We start from the raw sequence: 15589 nt of genomic DNA on the forward strand, positions 1-15589 counted from the left end.
AGCTTTTTACGGTGCCTGAGTTCGTATGGCCAAGGGGCAGTTGGACAGTTATCTCCTGATCTCAGCATTCCCATCAGGGCCCATAAAGTAGGAAAGCTGTCTCTTCAGGAGGACACACCACCTTTCAAGACTCTATTTCCCAAGGAAGAGGAGGGGACTGACTTCTCTGCTGAGGCTGGCCAAGAGGCTGAGCTCGTGGGGCCTAGCACCATCTGGGTCCCCTGCCCCTGCTTCCTTCTCCACATGGGCAGCATTCCCAGGTTGAGGCCCCAGGGTCAGGCTGGCATCAGGAGGCTTATTTGTCTCTCTTTTCTGGGCCTACCAGTGTGAGTCAACACTTCAGGGTGAGTGTGTCTGCTTTGCAAACTGGAATGTTCCCTTAGGCGAATCATCCTAAAATGTCAGCCTGGGGGAAGGTATGGGTGCCCTTGAATGTGGCCAGGGGTCAAGCCACAGTTGCCATGCTATAGCCTTATCAGTAATAAAGCTGAAGTGTTTTTGCCCCGTTGGCCTCCTTTCTATGACTCTTTTCTCACTACAGTATGAGTTCGGAAAGCCAAGATGAGTAATTATCATCCCCCAAATCTCCAGGAGGAAAAAGGGGTGGAAAGAGGTGCCCAGGTTGAGACCCATGGATGAGCCAGGAGGAGCTGATGGGAGGGGAGGACCCTTTCCATGGGCTGGGGTCCACACTGAGCTGCTGGGGGTCCTCTTCTGACCACCAGCTTACTCTGTCCACTTAGCTTCTGGCCAACTGGGAAGCTACAGTCTTACTGAGAGAAAGTTAAAGCTGTGATCTTGATTCGTTTCCTTTCTTGACCTCCCACCCTACACTGGCTAGGAGACTCCTGTTCTTCCACAGGAGCTCACCCCCTCGCCGTGGCACAAATAAGGAATGAAGCTGTGACCAGGTTATGAAAGGTCTTCCAAGTTCTCTGAAGAATTCAGCAGTGAGAGTTTTATTACCTGAGCCATGACTCTGAGTGCTTCCCAGAACCTCCTCGGGGCCCGCCTTTGGTCATGACAGAGGCTCTTCTCCCAACCTAGTTGATAGGTCTTACTGAAGCACCACTGTGTACAGGGGAAGAAGAGGACTTCTCTGCTTATAATGCTTACAGTCTAGCCCCAGAGACAGTCCACATGCATGAACAATGAGAGCCAACATAACAAGCGTCCAAGGCGTGGATTTGAATCCGGCTCCCATACTTGCTAGCTGTGTGACCTTGGGCAATCTCCTTAACCTCCCTGTGCCTCACGTTCCTTATCCACACCTCATAAGGTTGCTTGGAGGATTAAAAGAGCTAACATGTGTAAAGCACTTGCAACAATGCCTGCCACGTTGTAAATATTGCATATCAGTATTTGATCCATATAAAACTATATATGTATTCAGTGACCCAGCAGTGAGGTGACATCAGCTCAAAGAAAGGCCAGCTCAAGCTAACAAATGTGCCAGGCATATGGAGACATAAACCAAACCAGGTGGCAGACTCGCCTGATCTTCTGGCTACCACCCCAAGCCTCTTCCTGTCCTAATTAACATGGCATTGGCTCGGATCAGAAAGGGTAGAAGCCTGAGAGATTTCTTTCAGGAGCCAGTTTCTTCCAGACACTTAAACAGCTGGGCCCCCATCCTTCCACATTTAAAGTCAAGGCAATTTAGAGCAGAGCCTCATATGCACACTGGTGTCGAGTAATGACATCTCATGGTCTCATCCAGCAGCCCTTCTGTGCATGTCAGGAGGTGAGAAGCAGTGTCTTCTCTCCAGGTGGCTCGTGTTTGACAGAATAACTGGCAGCCCATCCTAGAGCAGTTCAGAGAGAATGGAACCATCTTACCGCCATACCAAGAGTCAGGGCATCACTTAACTGGAAGGATCACAGAGATCTAGCCCTTCCCTCTGTATATTGCATGGTTGAGGGATCACTGCCAGAGAGATGAGGTGATCTGCCCACTTCGTGGGCCAGGGATGGGACCAGAACTCAGATATTCTGATTCTTGGTGGAGTTCTCCTTCCACTATGCACATCCCCACTGGCTGTAGTTCTCCTTCCAGGAAGCGGGTGTAGACTGCCTTAGTGTACCTCTGGGCCAGGAGAGCCTTAGACCACCAAGACAGGAATTCCTACGTAATGATAGGTCTACTTGTGCTGGGCTTCCTGCTGGCCCTGGGGGTGATGTGGCTTGTGTACCACTTAAGAACATCAATGACCGGAGCAACCAAGAAGCCGTAGCATCAGAGATGGTCTGTAGGAGGTTTTGAATTACTTCCAGCCTTGTCCCAAGCAAGAAACCCAGGACAAGATTGCCCTCCACCCTAGAGATTCTCCACGTTTGCTCTGCCGACCATTGTCATCCACCAGAAAGGGTTGGCCTACAAAGAGAAGGAGAGAACAGAGAAGCAGCGGCAGGAAGATGGCATGCGCTGAGTGGCTTTACTCTTGGAAGCTCACTGTTCACAGCTTGAGAATGTTCCTTTCTGCACAGCTGTAGATGCCACTCTCAGTTTAGTTAAGAAGCCAGTTGGATCCCACCAACTCTCAGCTCTGAACCAAGACCCAGATGGATAGGAAGCTCCAAAGATTCACATTGAGAAAGATGTGATGCTGTACTCTTGGTTCATTGTCTTTCTAGAACTCTTCATGCAGACATAGATGCCTAACATATGGAAAACTCATAGCTCACCACAGACCACCCACCTCTGATTTTCCCAACTTCTTGCTCCATGAAGCATGAAATATCCCAGGGCAGGTGGGCAAAAGTGGAGTGGGCCAGTGGTGACTTTTTCTGGGGGATTTTTCTTAATGGGGGCAGTGGGAGCAAGTATAATGTATAGTTCTCAGATGTTTCTGCAATCAGGTAGTCTAGGTTTTACGGCAAAATCAGGTATTTGCTCTGTCGCGTATGCTTTGGGACCTTTAGTAAGTTATTTAACTGGAGATTACATGTGGATTATATAATGTATGTTCTGTGCTGCACATATTTGCACACATTTGTGATCCCAGCCTCGAGGTACAGAAGTTACACCACCTGAGACTTGCTTCGAGTCAGCTGCCTATGTCTGAATGAATCTTCAGGATCCCAGAATGGCTTCCCTGTGAGAAAGAATGGTGGTAGTGTTTTACCAAAAAAAAAAAACAAAAGGAAACTGTACTGTGTAGACTAAAAATGATAAAAAGATAACTCTCACAGTCCACTATATACTAGGTGTTTAATAAATGAGTGTGGGAGAATTCTAGATGCCGCCCCTATATGCCAGAGGAACCAGGTCAGAAGCTTTGTGGCAGCTTGAAAAGGTCCCCAACTCCTGTTACATATGGATTCCCAACACTGCTATTTGGGGCTGCTTCCTTTTACCCATCCTGGTTGAACCACAGGCTTACAAGCTTCTCCACCCATGTCATCATGTAACCCTTGCTGGATGCTGTAACCTCTCTGAGCCCAAAGATAAGTTCCGTTACTGAGGAGGATCTGTCTCAGAAATGTATTCTGAGATCTTCCAAATCCTGTGGTCCTGGTTCCACAAAGTCCACAGAATCAAGAGTCCTGAGTGAGTCCTTCCTCTGGAAGCAATTGCTTCCCGGTGTGGCATTTACCCTGGGGCGGGGCCGGGGCCTGGGGGGCACGTGGAATGGGTGATGGAGAGGAAAACAGCAACTTCATTTTTTTCTTGTCCTCCAGAACAATTTTTCCTCACCCTCCTTTAAAGCCTTCCATTTCTAATATTATACCTTATGTATAGAAAGCAATTTCAACTTCTGTAAGCCTTTTCCCATTTATTATCGCTTTTCAAAATAATCCTGCAGAGAGGGTATTATTGCAATGCAGAGTTTCTGTGAATATAAAAATGCTTCCTGAAACCCAAGGTGCCCAGTGAAACTGGGTAGGTGCGCACATGCGATCAGAACGGCTTAGGAGGGAGGACAGAAACGGAAAAGGATGGGAGGACTGGGCATGGTGTCAACTTCATTCCCCTCTAGGTTTCAAAGCCCATATTTTCACTTGAAAGCCCGATAGCCTGGAAGTCCATTTCTTCTAGTGACATGGAGTTCATGCTCAGCGCTGCGTGTGATGCTGAAGGAGACATCACTTCACGCCAGTTCTGGAGAAAGTGAGGTCTAGCTGAACACAAACTAAAACAGAGAACAAGAAGAGGTCCCTATAATTGTCAGGTCACCTGTTCCAGACCAAAAAAGCTTTGTGGATTCAGAAAACATATGAATAATCTTGAGCTGGGCATTCTCAGGGAAGGCTTCTTGAGAGATGGGACTTGGCTTAGACCATCAAGGCTAGCTGGACTCTGCGTAGACCAGGTGGAGGATGGAAATGTCCAACTCCAGTCAAGGACATCGGACAGAGGTTCCTTGACCTTAGTAAATTCCCATCACAAAAAGCACTTGAACACCACCAATGCCCCCCTCCATTTGCTTAGCCCTTGAGATGTTTGCACAGGTTTGCGAAGGCTCCGTCTTTGGTGGAGAGGCCACGGAGCCATGGATGTTGTGATCAAATCTAAATCGATACCCAAAAGAATAAATGGATTGATGGGTATTGAGTGGCAGTAAGCATAGATACATTGGTGAGGAAGACTAGGTGGGGAAAAACCCCAGAAGATGCCCTGCAGCTATTGTTTTCTATGGCTAGGTTTAGATACCTGTTGTAGATATAGGGAGGCCATGAAGTCTGGAAATAAAGATGGTCTTATTTTATCGTGGATTATAATGTTATGGTAATAAGCCATGTATTATGTATTCACCTGTTGCATTAGATTGCTAGGGCTGCCAAAACAAAAAAACCATAGACTGGGTGGCTCAACCAAGAGAAATTTATTTTCCCACAGTTCCGGAGGCTGGAAGCGCAAGATCAAGGCATCAGCGGGGTTGTGTCCTCTGAGGCCTCTTTCTCGGCTGGCAGACGGGCTACCCTCTTGCTGCCGCCTCTTCCCTTGGCCTTCCCTCTGTGCATGCAGCTGTCTGGTGTCTCTTTGTATGTCCTCATCTCCTCCTCTTGTAAGGACACGAGTCAGTTTGGATTAGGGACCCCCCCCCCCCCAACAGCCTCGTTTTAACTTTATTAGCTCTGTGACAGCCCTGTCTTCTCTACGGTCACATTCTGAGGCACAGGGGTTAGGGCTGCACCATAGGAATTTCTCGAGGACACAATTGCGTCCTGACATCAGTGCTTCCGGATTTGTTGGCCACCCTACGGGGTACGTGAAAACAAAGGCATAAGGCTCCAGGTTCTAGGTTGGGAATCTGGAAGCATTGTCTTGAGAACCGATGCCAAGCTGTATGCATGGGCCAGTCCCTTTCAGTGCTGGAGTTGGAGACGTTGCATTAGGGGGGTATCAGCATGCCTAGACATAGCAGTCTGGTAGCACGGAGACGCACCCTGCTTGCCTGGCGGCGGGGGGGGGGGGGGGGGGGGGGGGGGGGGGGGGGGGCGGCGCTCCTGCCGTGTCTCTGCTTAGAGCGTTTGCAGAGTTTGCAGAATGACGGATGATTTTGTCCAAACTCAGGGCGCCATGCCTTGCAGGGTGTTCTTGGAGCCTGTCATTGCTCCATGCCTCATCCCAACGAACCCCTAAGGCACCTTGGATGTGAAACCCCACTTGGGCTCCCTGTTGGCTGTTGGATGCAATGGTGTATAATTCAACAGTAATTTATATTCCATGCAGGTCTGAGCAAAGCTATAAAGTGCTCTTGAGAGCTAAATGCTGCCGAGACATTTAATCTCCGCAAAGGAAGGGCTTAGTATACATCAGCTTCCCAGGATGCAGATGCTGCTGTTGGAGGAGGAGGGACCCTTTTCCTGTTTGCCAATTTGCTTCTTTATGGTGTTAAAGACCAGAGGGGGGCTCGCAGGGGAGTGTGTGAGGGAGGACTGGGGCTGCTGCTTAGACGTCCCTGACCCCTGACGCGCATGCCCACACGGGCACGTCTGCAGCCACCGATCTGCAGCACGCTGGTGGGCTCCAGGCAGAACAGAGGCCCTTTGGCCACGAAGCAACAAGGGAATGGACGAGCGAGGGCTAGGGATACACAGACGTCATTCCTCCTTCCCAGGAGCAGAAAGTGTCACGCAGGTGGATTTCCTGCCCTAGAAAGCTGCAGGAATGATACTCCAGTCAAGTTTTGGGTGCCACTTGGTCACATAAGGAATGGATATTTGGGAAAGTGCCTGTGCACACAATATGTAACTGCCCTGCATTCCTGTGAGAACCTTCTCGAAGGTCTCGGTTTCCTGGCTGATGGCTTCTTGAATTAGGAAAAGCATTTCTGCTGCCTAACCTGAGACCTCAGTGTTGCTGCTGTTTGTACACAGGGTCCATTGCTGGGGCATTACTCACATGGCTTCTCGGACAATCCCTGAAGGGGGTGGAGACACATACCCCCCCCCACCCCGATCCTCTGTGTGCTCATATAGCAGCAGCCCCACAGGAGGCCCTGCCCACACCTCACACACCTGCAATCGTGCTCAGGAGTGGGCTGAGCAGGGGTTAACACCAGGACTCTGAATATTGGCTCTAAGATTATTGAGCTTTAAGGTGGTCCTGGGGTGGGACCATTACTGGGCTGCTGATTAAGTGTTCCTTGGTGACAACTCAGGGTGGTAGAGGAGTTAGCTGCCCCAAAACCGTGTAACCCCAGCGTGGCATGTCTCAATATAAGCAACACATTCCAGGCGTCCGCGTGTCCCTCCTCGCTGGGTGAGGGCATGATGGTTAATTTAATTTATGAGCAAGGATTTATCGGTCCCTGTGGCAGTACCACCGAAGGGCGCCGGAGTGAGGGAACCTGCAAGGGTGACTGATCTGTCCCATGTAGCCCAGGACTTTCCAGTTTTAGGATGAAAATCCCACATTCCAGGGCCACACCCCCACCCCCACCACCAACCCCCAGGCAAACGAGGATGGATGATCACCCTACTAGGGAGGCAAGATTTTGAAAGAATAAAGAAGTCAGGAGCTTAAGGGAATTGGGGTTTGTGGGGAAAGCGTTGGAAACCTGTGTGTAGCCAAGGATATACCTTGACCATTCTGTGTCGCTCGGGGTTGGGGACACATAATTACAGAGCATAGGCTATCACATAATACCACACGGTCCTGTGACTCCATCATGTAGCGGTGGCATCTCCAGTGAGAGAAGAGGGTGAAGTTGCCCGAAGGAGTGTGTTACGTGGGACGAGAGCTTGGGAACCTCAAGTCTGCCAAGACGAAAGGAGGATGAGAAGCCCCTGCAGGAGACAGGGCGGGACAGAGAGGTGGCATGAAGCTGGGATCAAGGGGCAGCTGGGAAACTGAGGGAGGAGATACCAAGCAGGGGGAAGTCATCAAACAGCTGAGAAACTGAAACTCGGGGGTGGGGGCCTGGAGGGGGAGGGACTGGAATCTAATATCTGGCAACCCGGGAAGTGCTAATTAGAGATGGCAGCGATGTGGAGGAGGTGGATGGGGAAAGCTGTGTTTGGTGTTGGAACAGGAGCTGGGAGCTGGCAGGCCGGCATGCAAACCGGTTCCTCTCCCACCCCCCCTCGAGCCTCAGCTGTGCCTGGAGCAGAGAGGGCCGGCGACCGGGCGGGCAGCAGCCCGGGAGCCCCGCAGGCCCTGTCCTCCTCAGCCACGGCCCACGGGACACAGACCAGTGGGACCAGGCCGGGGCTGTGGGTTTGCAAGGTCGCGAGTCCTGAAGAGCTTCAGGTGGGAGCGTCATCAGAGGAAGCAGGTGGCGTGTTTGAAGAACCAGAAGGAAGCATTATGTTTGCCTAGTTCCTTCCGGCTGTTGGCCATCCTTCCCACTCCCAGGTGGGGTTCGCAAGCAGGGACACTAGAAGGGTCTGGAGGCTGCTGTTCTCTTGGAGCCGGAGGATCTCCCAGCACAGCCTGTCGTCTGCGTCTCTTCTGGCTGGACTTCCTGAGCTCCGAGTCCATGCGAGTGAGGGTCCTGGCACAGAGAGGGGCAATTAGATTTCACTTCTCCTTCCAACCGGCTGGCTGCTTGGGGCTGCCTGGAGGGGCAGGGCTGAGTCGGAGTCTGAGGCCCCTTCCAGGACCAGCGGCAGTGAGGGCTGAGACTGATTAGCTTTTTCTGCCAAAGGCATAGACTTGCAACTATGGGAACAGTCCATCAGACTTTGCTCTCCAATGCTTAGTCCCTGTAATGGCCTCCGTGAGGCCCCCTTGCGAATGGACAAGCCCGGTGCTCTTCAAAAATGTTGAAATCACTGGACTCCTTTCTTCAAATGAAATTTCACACGGACACAGATCAAAGCAGGGCTATTCTGGCCAAAGAGAGGAGAGAGGGCTGGAGCCTCTTCTCCGTCTCCCAGGGACAGCTCCTGAGACAACAGCTGGAAAACCACTGGGGGAGGCACTATTTTAGGAGGAGGCCAGAGAGGATCTCTCTGGGAGGATGACATTTGAGGAGTCAAGGTGAGAAATGAGGCCAGATAGGGAGGCAGGGTCCACTCGGGTAAGGAGTGTGGGTTTCGTTCTGAGTGTGATAGGAAGCTTATTGGAGGGTTGTAAGCAGGGGAGAGAATTCTGATCTGATTAAATTTTAAAAATATCACTGGCTACTCTACAGGGGCAAGAACAGAAGGTAAGCTAGCAGGGGCTTGTTACAGCAGCTCACGTAGTAAAGGACAGACGCTGGACTAGGCTAGAGCGGTGAGCCTTTTGGAACCAAGAGGCACAGGGACGGTGGTACGTGGGCACGCCTTCTCATCTCTTCGTAGAGACCTAGGACAGGGGGGCACTGAGGGTGAAAGGAGGGACGCTCTCCAGACCAGGGAGGACCCCCTTCTGTGTACTACCTGGGGGGAATCCTGTTCATCCTTTCAGAACCCTGCATCACACCTGCCGCTTCTCACAGCCAGGTCCGGAGCACACAGCAGAGCCTGGCTCTGGAAGGAAGAGCTTGGGGCGGAGTTCTTCTCACGTAACTGCTATACTCTGACTATAGTTAGCCTTGGAGTCTGATTGGAATTAGGCCCAAACCCCAAGCCATGGGGGGAATTATTAAGAGGATGTGACTATGCATTATTCCTTGGATCCTCACTTAAGTCTCAGTAAGTGCTCATGGAGAATAATATGACAGACCCTGAAGACCTAGCCCCACAGGCTCCAGTCTGCTGCTGGGGAGGGGAGCAGAGGACCTCACACTGTTCTTGGGTGATTGAAGAGGAGGCCACCGTCCTTCAGCTGAGGCAGGGTTTCCACAGAGGCTTTTCAGCATCTGTGGTAGTTCTGCCGGAGAACCCCAGAGAGCTGTGGAGGCAGCAAGGGGTGGGGGCGTTCTGCACCCCACATCCCCCAGTTAGTCACCGGTTTACAGGTCTGAGAGTTGAGTTCCTCACCTGAGAAAACTGGGTCAGGCAGGCTCCTCGCCCACCTTTGTCCGCCATCACATTCTTCACTCTCCGGGACTCTGGTCAAAGTCCACCTTGAAGTGGGTTGTCAGAGGATGCTGCTGACAAACATGGCAACACGTTATCCATTCAGTCCATTTATCGAGGATCCACCATATACCTGCATATATCCATGTCTTTTCTTTTTTAAGATTTATTTATTTGAGACAGAGCGCACAAGCAGGGGGGAGGGGCAGAGAGAGGGAGAGGGAGAATCCTAAGCAGACTCCGTGCTGAGCATGGAGCCCAACACAGGGCTCGATCCCAGAACCCTGAGATCATGACCTGAGCTGAAATCAAGAGCCGGCCGCTTAACCGACTGAGCCACAGGCGCCCCTGTGTATTTTCATTTCTATTTCTTAATACACATTTTCAAGTTTGACTCTAGAAGCACAGAAGTACGTAAAACGATCAGTCCTCAATCGTAACGGACAACAGCAGCGTCATGTGGAAGCTTAACAGCACGTGCTCCAGCCCTGCCCCCTTAGTCACACAGAACTTCCCAGCAAGTAGCTTAGATGACTGGCTCAGAGGGCCGGCTTTGGTGAGAGCCCTAGAAGTGTTCGCCCATGGAGGGGAATATTGACAAGAGCTAACAAACAGAAATTTTAAAAAGGTTCCAAAGTCACAGAACAACTGTCAGGAAGGTAAGGCAGGAAGATCCCCCAATTAACTCCATTAACATAACACAAGATGTATTCTGTCAATAAGCTGGGCCATTTCCAATTGGTAATTAGGTCCGCATGGACCTCATCTCTTTACTCTCAATTTATCAAGCACATCTTTTCTGTCCTGTCCCCTCTACTCGCAGAACACACCGTTAAAGCAGTAGATAGAGAGCTTTTGCAGCTACGGGCAACTTGGGAAGATCAAAAGTTCTGGAGGTCAGCCTTCTCCCCCAGAACAAATCACTGGATTTAATCAGGAGGATAGAGCACCTTTGGATGGGAAGAAATGTCTCCATTTTTTAAAGCATCCTATGTAGATAACGATTTATATAAAGTCCTTGGGTGACCTCCTCACACACACAGCTTCAATGTATAAGATGATGATTCAGTCCACATCTCTAGCTCAGAACTTTTTTTTTAAAGATTTTATTCATTTATTTTAGATAGAGAGCACAAGCAGGGGGACTGGTAGAGGGAGAGGGAGGGAGAATCTCAAGCAGACTCCGAGCTGCATGCAGAGCCCGACACAGGGCTGGATCCCATGACCCTGAGATCATGACCTGAGCAGAAACCAAGAGTCAGATGCTTAACGAAGAGTTGGATGCTTAGCCACCCAGGCGCTCCTCTGGCTCAGAACTTTCTATCAGGCTCCAGATCCATGGTTCCAAGTGCCTTCCAAGGGCAGCTCCGATTTGACCTCAGCACGCACGCACACATGCACGCACACACTCACACACTTCCTGTCCTATGTCTAAATTTTAGAAATGATATCTGCACACTCAGGTTCCCGAACCAGGCAGTGAAAGAAGCGTACTTGAGGGACAGCGGGCCGGCTCTGGTTTGTTGGGATATGGGTTATTTGCACTCGCAGCCTGTCACTTTCTCTCTGGCCACGCCCCACAGGCTGCCCCTTCCTTCTGCACCACCTCTGCTCCTTCCTTCCCCTGGCTCTGTTACACAAAGGCCCTCTGCCCTAACCCAAGGCTCTCACCAGCTTTATCGACAGAAATCAGCCGAGGGACTTGTAAAAACCAAAAGATTCCCCCAGCCTCTGCCCCGGGAGATGCTGACTCCGCAGGACCAAGGTAGGACCTAATCCGCCGTGGACACCATAGAATTCCGTCTGAACCCCAGTGTACAGCAAGAGGGGCAGGGCTGCTTCATAACTCCCCGAACTTTGGGACCCCTGTTCAGGCAGGCAATAATGGTGCCATATGTGTTTGTGCATGCTTAAGTGCATGGCTTTTGGTCGCCTCCATAAAGAATGTTCACTGAACAGTTATTCACTGCGCCCTGCTCCCTCCATGCCAGCCCCCACCTCCCTTCCTCCTGGCCCTTGCAGCAGGCTCCTTAGTGGTCTTTGGGAGTGCAGATCAGAGCTACCAGAGGATCTCAACACCTTCAGTCACTCCGCGGAAAGCTTGGACCTCTCAGCTCAAAGAGCAGTGTTCACTGGGTACCTGGGGCTTGCTCTGGCTCCCCCTCCAACGGCCATGTGTCAGAAGCACCCTTCACCACGTGCACAGCTTTACAGTGACATCTTTGTTCGCAGGTGTAATTCCTTTCTTAATCCAAAATGAAATCACTAGGTCAAAGGTGCAAATATTTTGAGGATCACTTTCCTGTAAGGAAACACCAGCTTACACTTCCTTCCCCTGGAGGCCATGGGTTGGTCCATTTTACTGTTCCCTCACTAGTTTTGGAAATAATCATTAAAAAACAAAGCAAAACAAAAACCAAAACTCAGCTGATTTGATTATGTTCTGTTACTACAGTTTTATTTTTCAAGTCTTTTGTTGTTGGCAAAATTGAGTGTTTTTCACTTGTATTGCTCATTTGTAATTTTTTCCCTCTGTCCTCTGAACTTCGGACTATTAATTTTCATCTTTCTCTACTAAAACCTTTTCCCAACTTAGTGGTCCCAAATTGTAGTCACTGGACCAGCACCATCAGCATCACCCAAGACCTTGTTAAAAATCCAAAGTCTCAGGGCCTCTCCCTCACCACAGGCCTACCAACGAGAAACTGTGGGGGTAGGGCCCAGCCCTCTGCTTTAACAAGCCGTCCAAGCCTCCAGACTACCCTACCCCAGACAGAATGATAGAGAATTCATCTTGAGCCCAGGTACATAACAGGAGGGACCCACCTTGCATGACTTAGCACAGAGGATAAGACTGCACGCTCTGGAACTAGCCTGCCCGAGTTCATAGCCTGGGTCTACCAGTTACTAGCTGTGTGATTTTAGACAGATGGCTTAACCTCTCTGGGCCTCAATTTCTTCAATCAAATAGGGATAGGGACAAAATAGGGCTAAGCATATAACCTACTGCATGGATTTATTTAGAGAATGACAGTTTCAATACATGTTAAGCACTTAACACAGTTCCTCACACACAATGCTTAATAAACGTTAGGTACCGCTCCCTGCACTGTGGACATTGAAGTTATTGCACGCTCATGGGCCTGAGGCCCGGAAGAGACGAGGTCGGGTCTTAAAGAAACTTGACCATCAGGGAGCAGGTGGTCTTATAATAAATATAATTATAATGCCCTGGATTCTTGTTCCCACCCCCTAAAATTCTTCCTTCCTCCAACCCAACCCAGCCTTCTCAGACTTCACAGGTCCTTCTCCCCTATCAGGGCTGACAGAAGGACTGTGAGACACAGCCAATATTGAGAAAAGCTCTTGAACTCATTTTGGGGATACCACATACCTCTAATGGTTAAAAATGGGTTTATAATTCTCATTTTTATAACTTTCTATGTCTTAAAGCAGCCTTCTCATTGAAGGTTCCTAGGAGTCTTTTTTTTTTAAAGAGGAGGTCCCCTCGTTCAGTAAGTTTGTGAAATACTCATACGGCTAGGTTAGACGCATGAGCTCTTGCTACTGTGGGTGATAAATCTTCACGGGCGAGAAGTTGCGTACAGAGTTTCCCGGAGATTTGGACTCTGCTACCGCTTTGTAAAGGAATATCTCCTAGGGTCAGTGTTCCATGGAGAATGCTTTGGGGAATGTTGTCTTGCAGGAGAAGGAAAACCCAGTGTTGTATAAGAACATTTTATGTAGGAAAGAATAGAGATAGTTTTCTCTTTAAAAAAGTAGCAAACAGGGGCGCCTGGGTGGCTCAGTCGGTTAAGCGACTGCCTTCGGCTCAGGTCATGATCCCGGAGTCCCGGGATCGAGTCCCCGCATCGGGCTCCCTGCTTGGCGGGGAGTCTGCTTCTCCCTCTGCCCCTCCCCCTCTCAAGCTCTCTCTATCTCACTCTCTCTCTCAAATAAATAAATAAAATCTTAAAAAAAAGAAAAATGAATCCTTTTCTTCTGCCCCACTACACACCGTACATGAAACTCTACTGTGGTACTCATTTAGTATTTTCCCACAGGAGAGACTTGCCAAGTTTTTCCAAGACCAGGCAATTATTGGAGAGCAAGGAAGCCATGATCTCTTCACGCTTGTCTCCTCCCTGTGAATATTTCCAGATATTGATCTTGTTTGCAGGTGCCTCGTACCTGGGTCTTCTCATCTTTCCTACTCAAGAGAATTGAAAAGGCCGTCAACCTCACTTCTCTCTCTCTCTCTCTCTCTCCCTCCCTCTCCCTCCCTCCCCCCCCCCCCCCCTCCCTCTCCCTCACCCCGTGTTCCCTCCCGCGCCCTCCAGGAACCTTCTGCATCATTTCACTGTGCACCTGTGTGGCTGGAATCAACTTCGAGCTGTCACGCTACCCACGCTACCTGTATGGACTTCCCGATGACATCAGCCACGGCTACGGATGGTCCATGTTCTGTGCGTGGGGGGGCCTGGGCCTCACACTGATCTCGGGATTCTTCTGTACCTTGGCCCCTTCTGTCCAACCTGTCCCGAGGACCAACTGCCCTAAATCCAGACCCGAGAATGGGACAGTGTGCTAAAAAACAAACCCATACATATATATATATATATAAATATATATATAATATACATATATAAAACAAAACTAACTCAAGATGATGCCAGTGCCAAGGTAGAGTTGAGTTGGCTCAGGCACCTGCATCTCGTCGGACTTTGTGTTGCCTCATCACCAGGATGGGGAAAGCGTTCCCATCATGTGGCTCTTCCATCCCTTCTTAACTTTTGGCTCCATGGTTTCTTGAAGACAGAACGAACATCACCCCCCCCGTGGTAGTGTCCTGATTCCCGTCCCTCACGAGGATGGGGTGGTGGGCCGGGAAGGGACATGTCGCCAGTGGTGTCTGAAGCGGCACGGATGTAGAGAAGGTGGTGCCGTCCATTGGGCCCGCAGTGAGGACACCACCCCAACACTGATCATATCGCAGAGAAACAAAGCCCGTATGTAGTTCATAGAATGTAACCAGATCTTTGAGGTCATTTGCAGAACCACTTCTCCTGATCTTCCTGTTCTGGTTCCCTTCCTGGCCCACCAGCGACACATGAGAAGTGGAAGAGAAAACAGACCGAGAAGGAAGTTTTCTCTTCGTTGCCGAACTTTTGGACCAAGCTTTAGAGGTGGGAAGGGGGAGAGAACAACGTGCTGAGAGGCAAGATCCACGTCAATAAAAGGACACTTCAGTGGATGCTCAGAAAACCCAGTCTTACCTTCCAGCTGCCTTATACCCAGTTAAACAAGAGGCCGCCCTGCCCCTGACCACACCTGCCGTCCTGCTCGGGCAGACTGGAGCCTTGGAGTAACGCTGTGATGTGTGCGCGTGCGTGCGTGTGTGTGCGTGTGCGTGCAAGACGACTCCTGGTGGTTTCCTTTTTTTCCTTTTCACCTTTTAAAATGGAAATACTGCATCCTGACTGTTGTCTCCATCATTTGTGGTGGTTTTGCGGCCCGGGGCGGAGGCCTGAGACTGAGGGAGAATAACGAATGGGCAAGCCAGTGTGGGCGCCCGTTCCGTAGCTTCGGATCCCTGGCGTGTGTGCGTGTGGTGGATGTTCTCTGAGCGTGGGCTTTTAGCGTTTGTGTTGCATTTTTCTATTATTTGTAATGTGCAGCTGAAATTCCCAGAGGGCAGAACCAAGAACAAACCCACTGGGCCTCAGAGGGCCCCGTGGTCCTTCACGTCACAGTTCTGGGATGCCGCAGGATTTAGTCCTCTAAATCTGGGAGTTCAAGGCAAAGCTGGGCACCAAAGCCATGAGAGAAGAAGGGGAGCACGGTTCAGGAGGGAGAAGGAACGTTTCCTCTGTTGCTGTTGTACAAGTACGTACCAAACCAAACCAGACCTTCACTCCCCATCATGGAAGCTGTCCTTTGTCACTGGACATCTACTCCTCTCCTAGGGGCGACCTCTGTACAGATGAAAGAAAATGGGTCACATGCAGAGAGAGCACCTCCATGTCCCATGGGCTTGAGTTTGTACGATATTGTGTAAATTAATGGAGAACTCTTGACTCTTTCCATCTTTTTCCTTTTCCTCTTGATATTCAAGGCCATGCATCCCCTAATAGCCGTCATAGTGGCTGGCCCCCAGACGGGTGGCAGAAGTCCAGCCCAGTGTCTCAGGCTC

The 15589-nt window shown here is 50.3% G+C and overlaps 1 protein-coding gene across 1 annotated transcript in view; it reads left to right on the plus strand.

The window, feature by feature from the left end:
* TMEM178B (transmembrane protein 178B) overlaps nucleotides 1-13987 on the plus strand; it is a 331137-nt gene extending 317150 nt beyond the window's left edge. Inside the window, exon 4 of the mRNA XM_021692959.1 lies at nucleotides 13737-13987. Coding sequence (XP_021548634.1) covers nucleotides 13737-13987 — 251 coding nt within the window. The remainder of the gene's footprint in view (nucleotides 1-13736) is intronic.
* The last annotated feature ends 1602 nt before the right edge of the window (nucleotides 13988-15589 follow it).

Source organism: Neomonachus schauinslandi, chromosome 12 (genome assembly GCF_002201575.2).
Source record: "Neomonachus schauinslandi chromosome 12, ASM220157v2, whole genome shotgun sequence".
Lineage (NCBI taxonomy): Eukaryota > Metazoa > Chordata > Mammalia > Carnivora > Phocidae > Neomonachus > Neomonachus schauinslandi.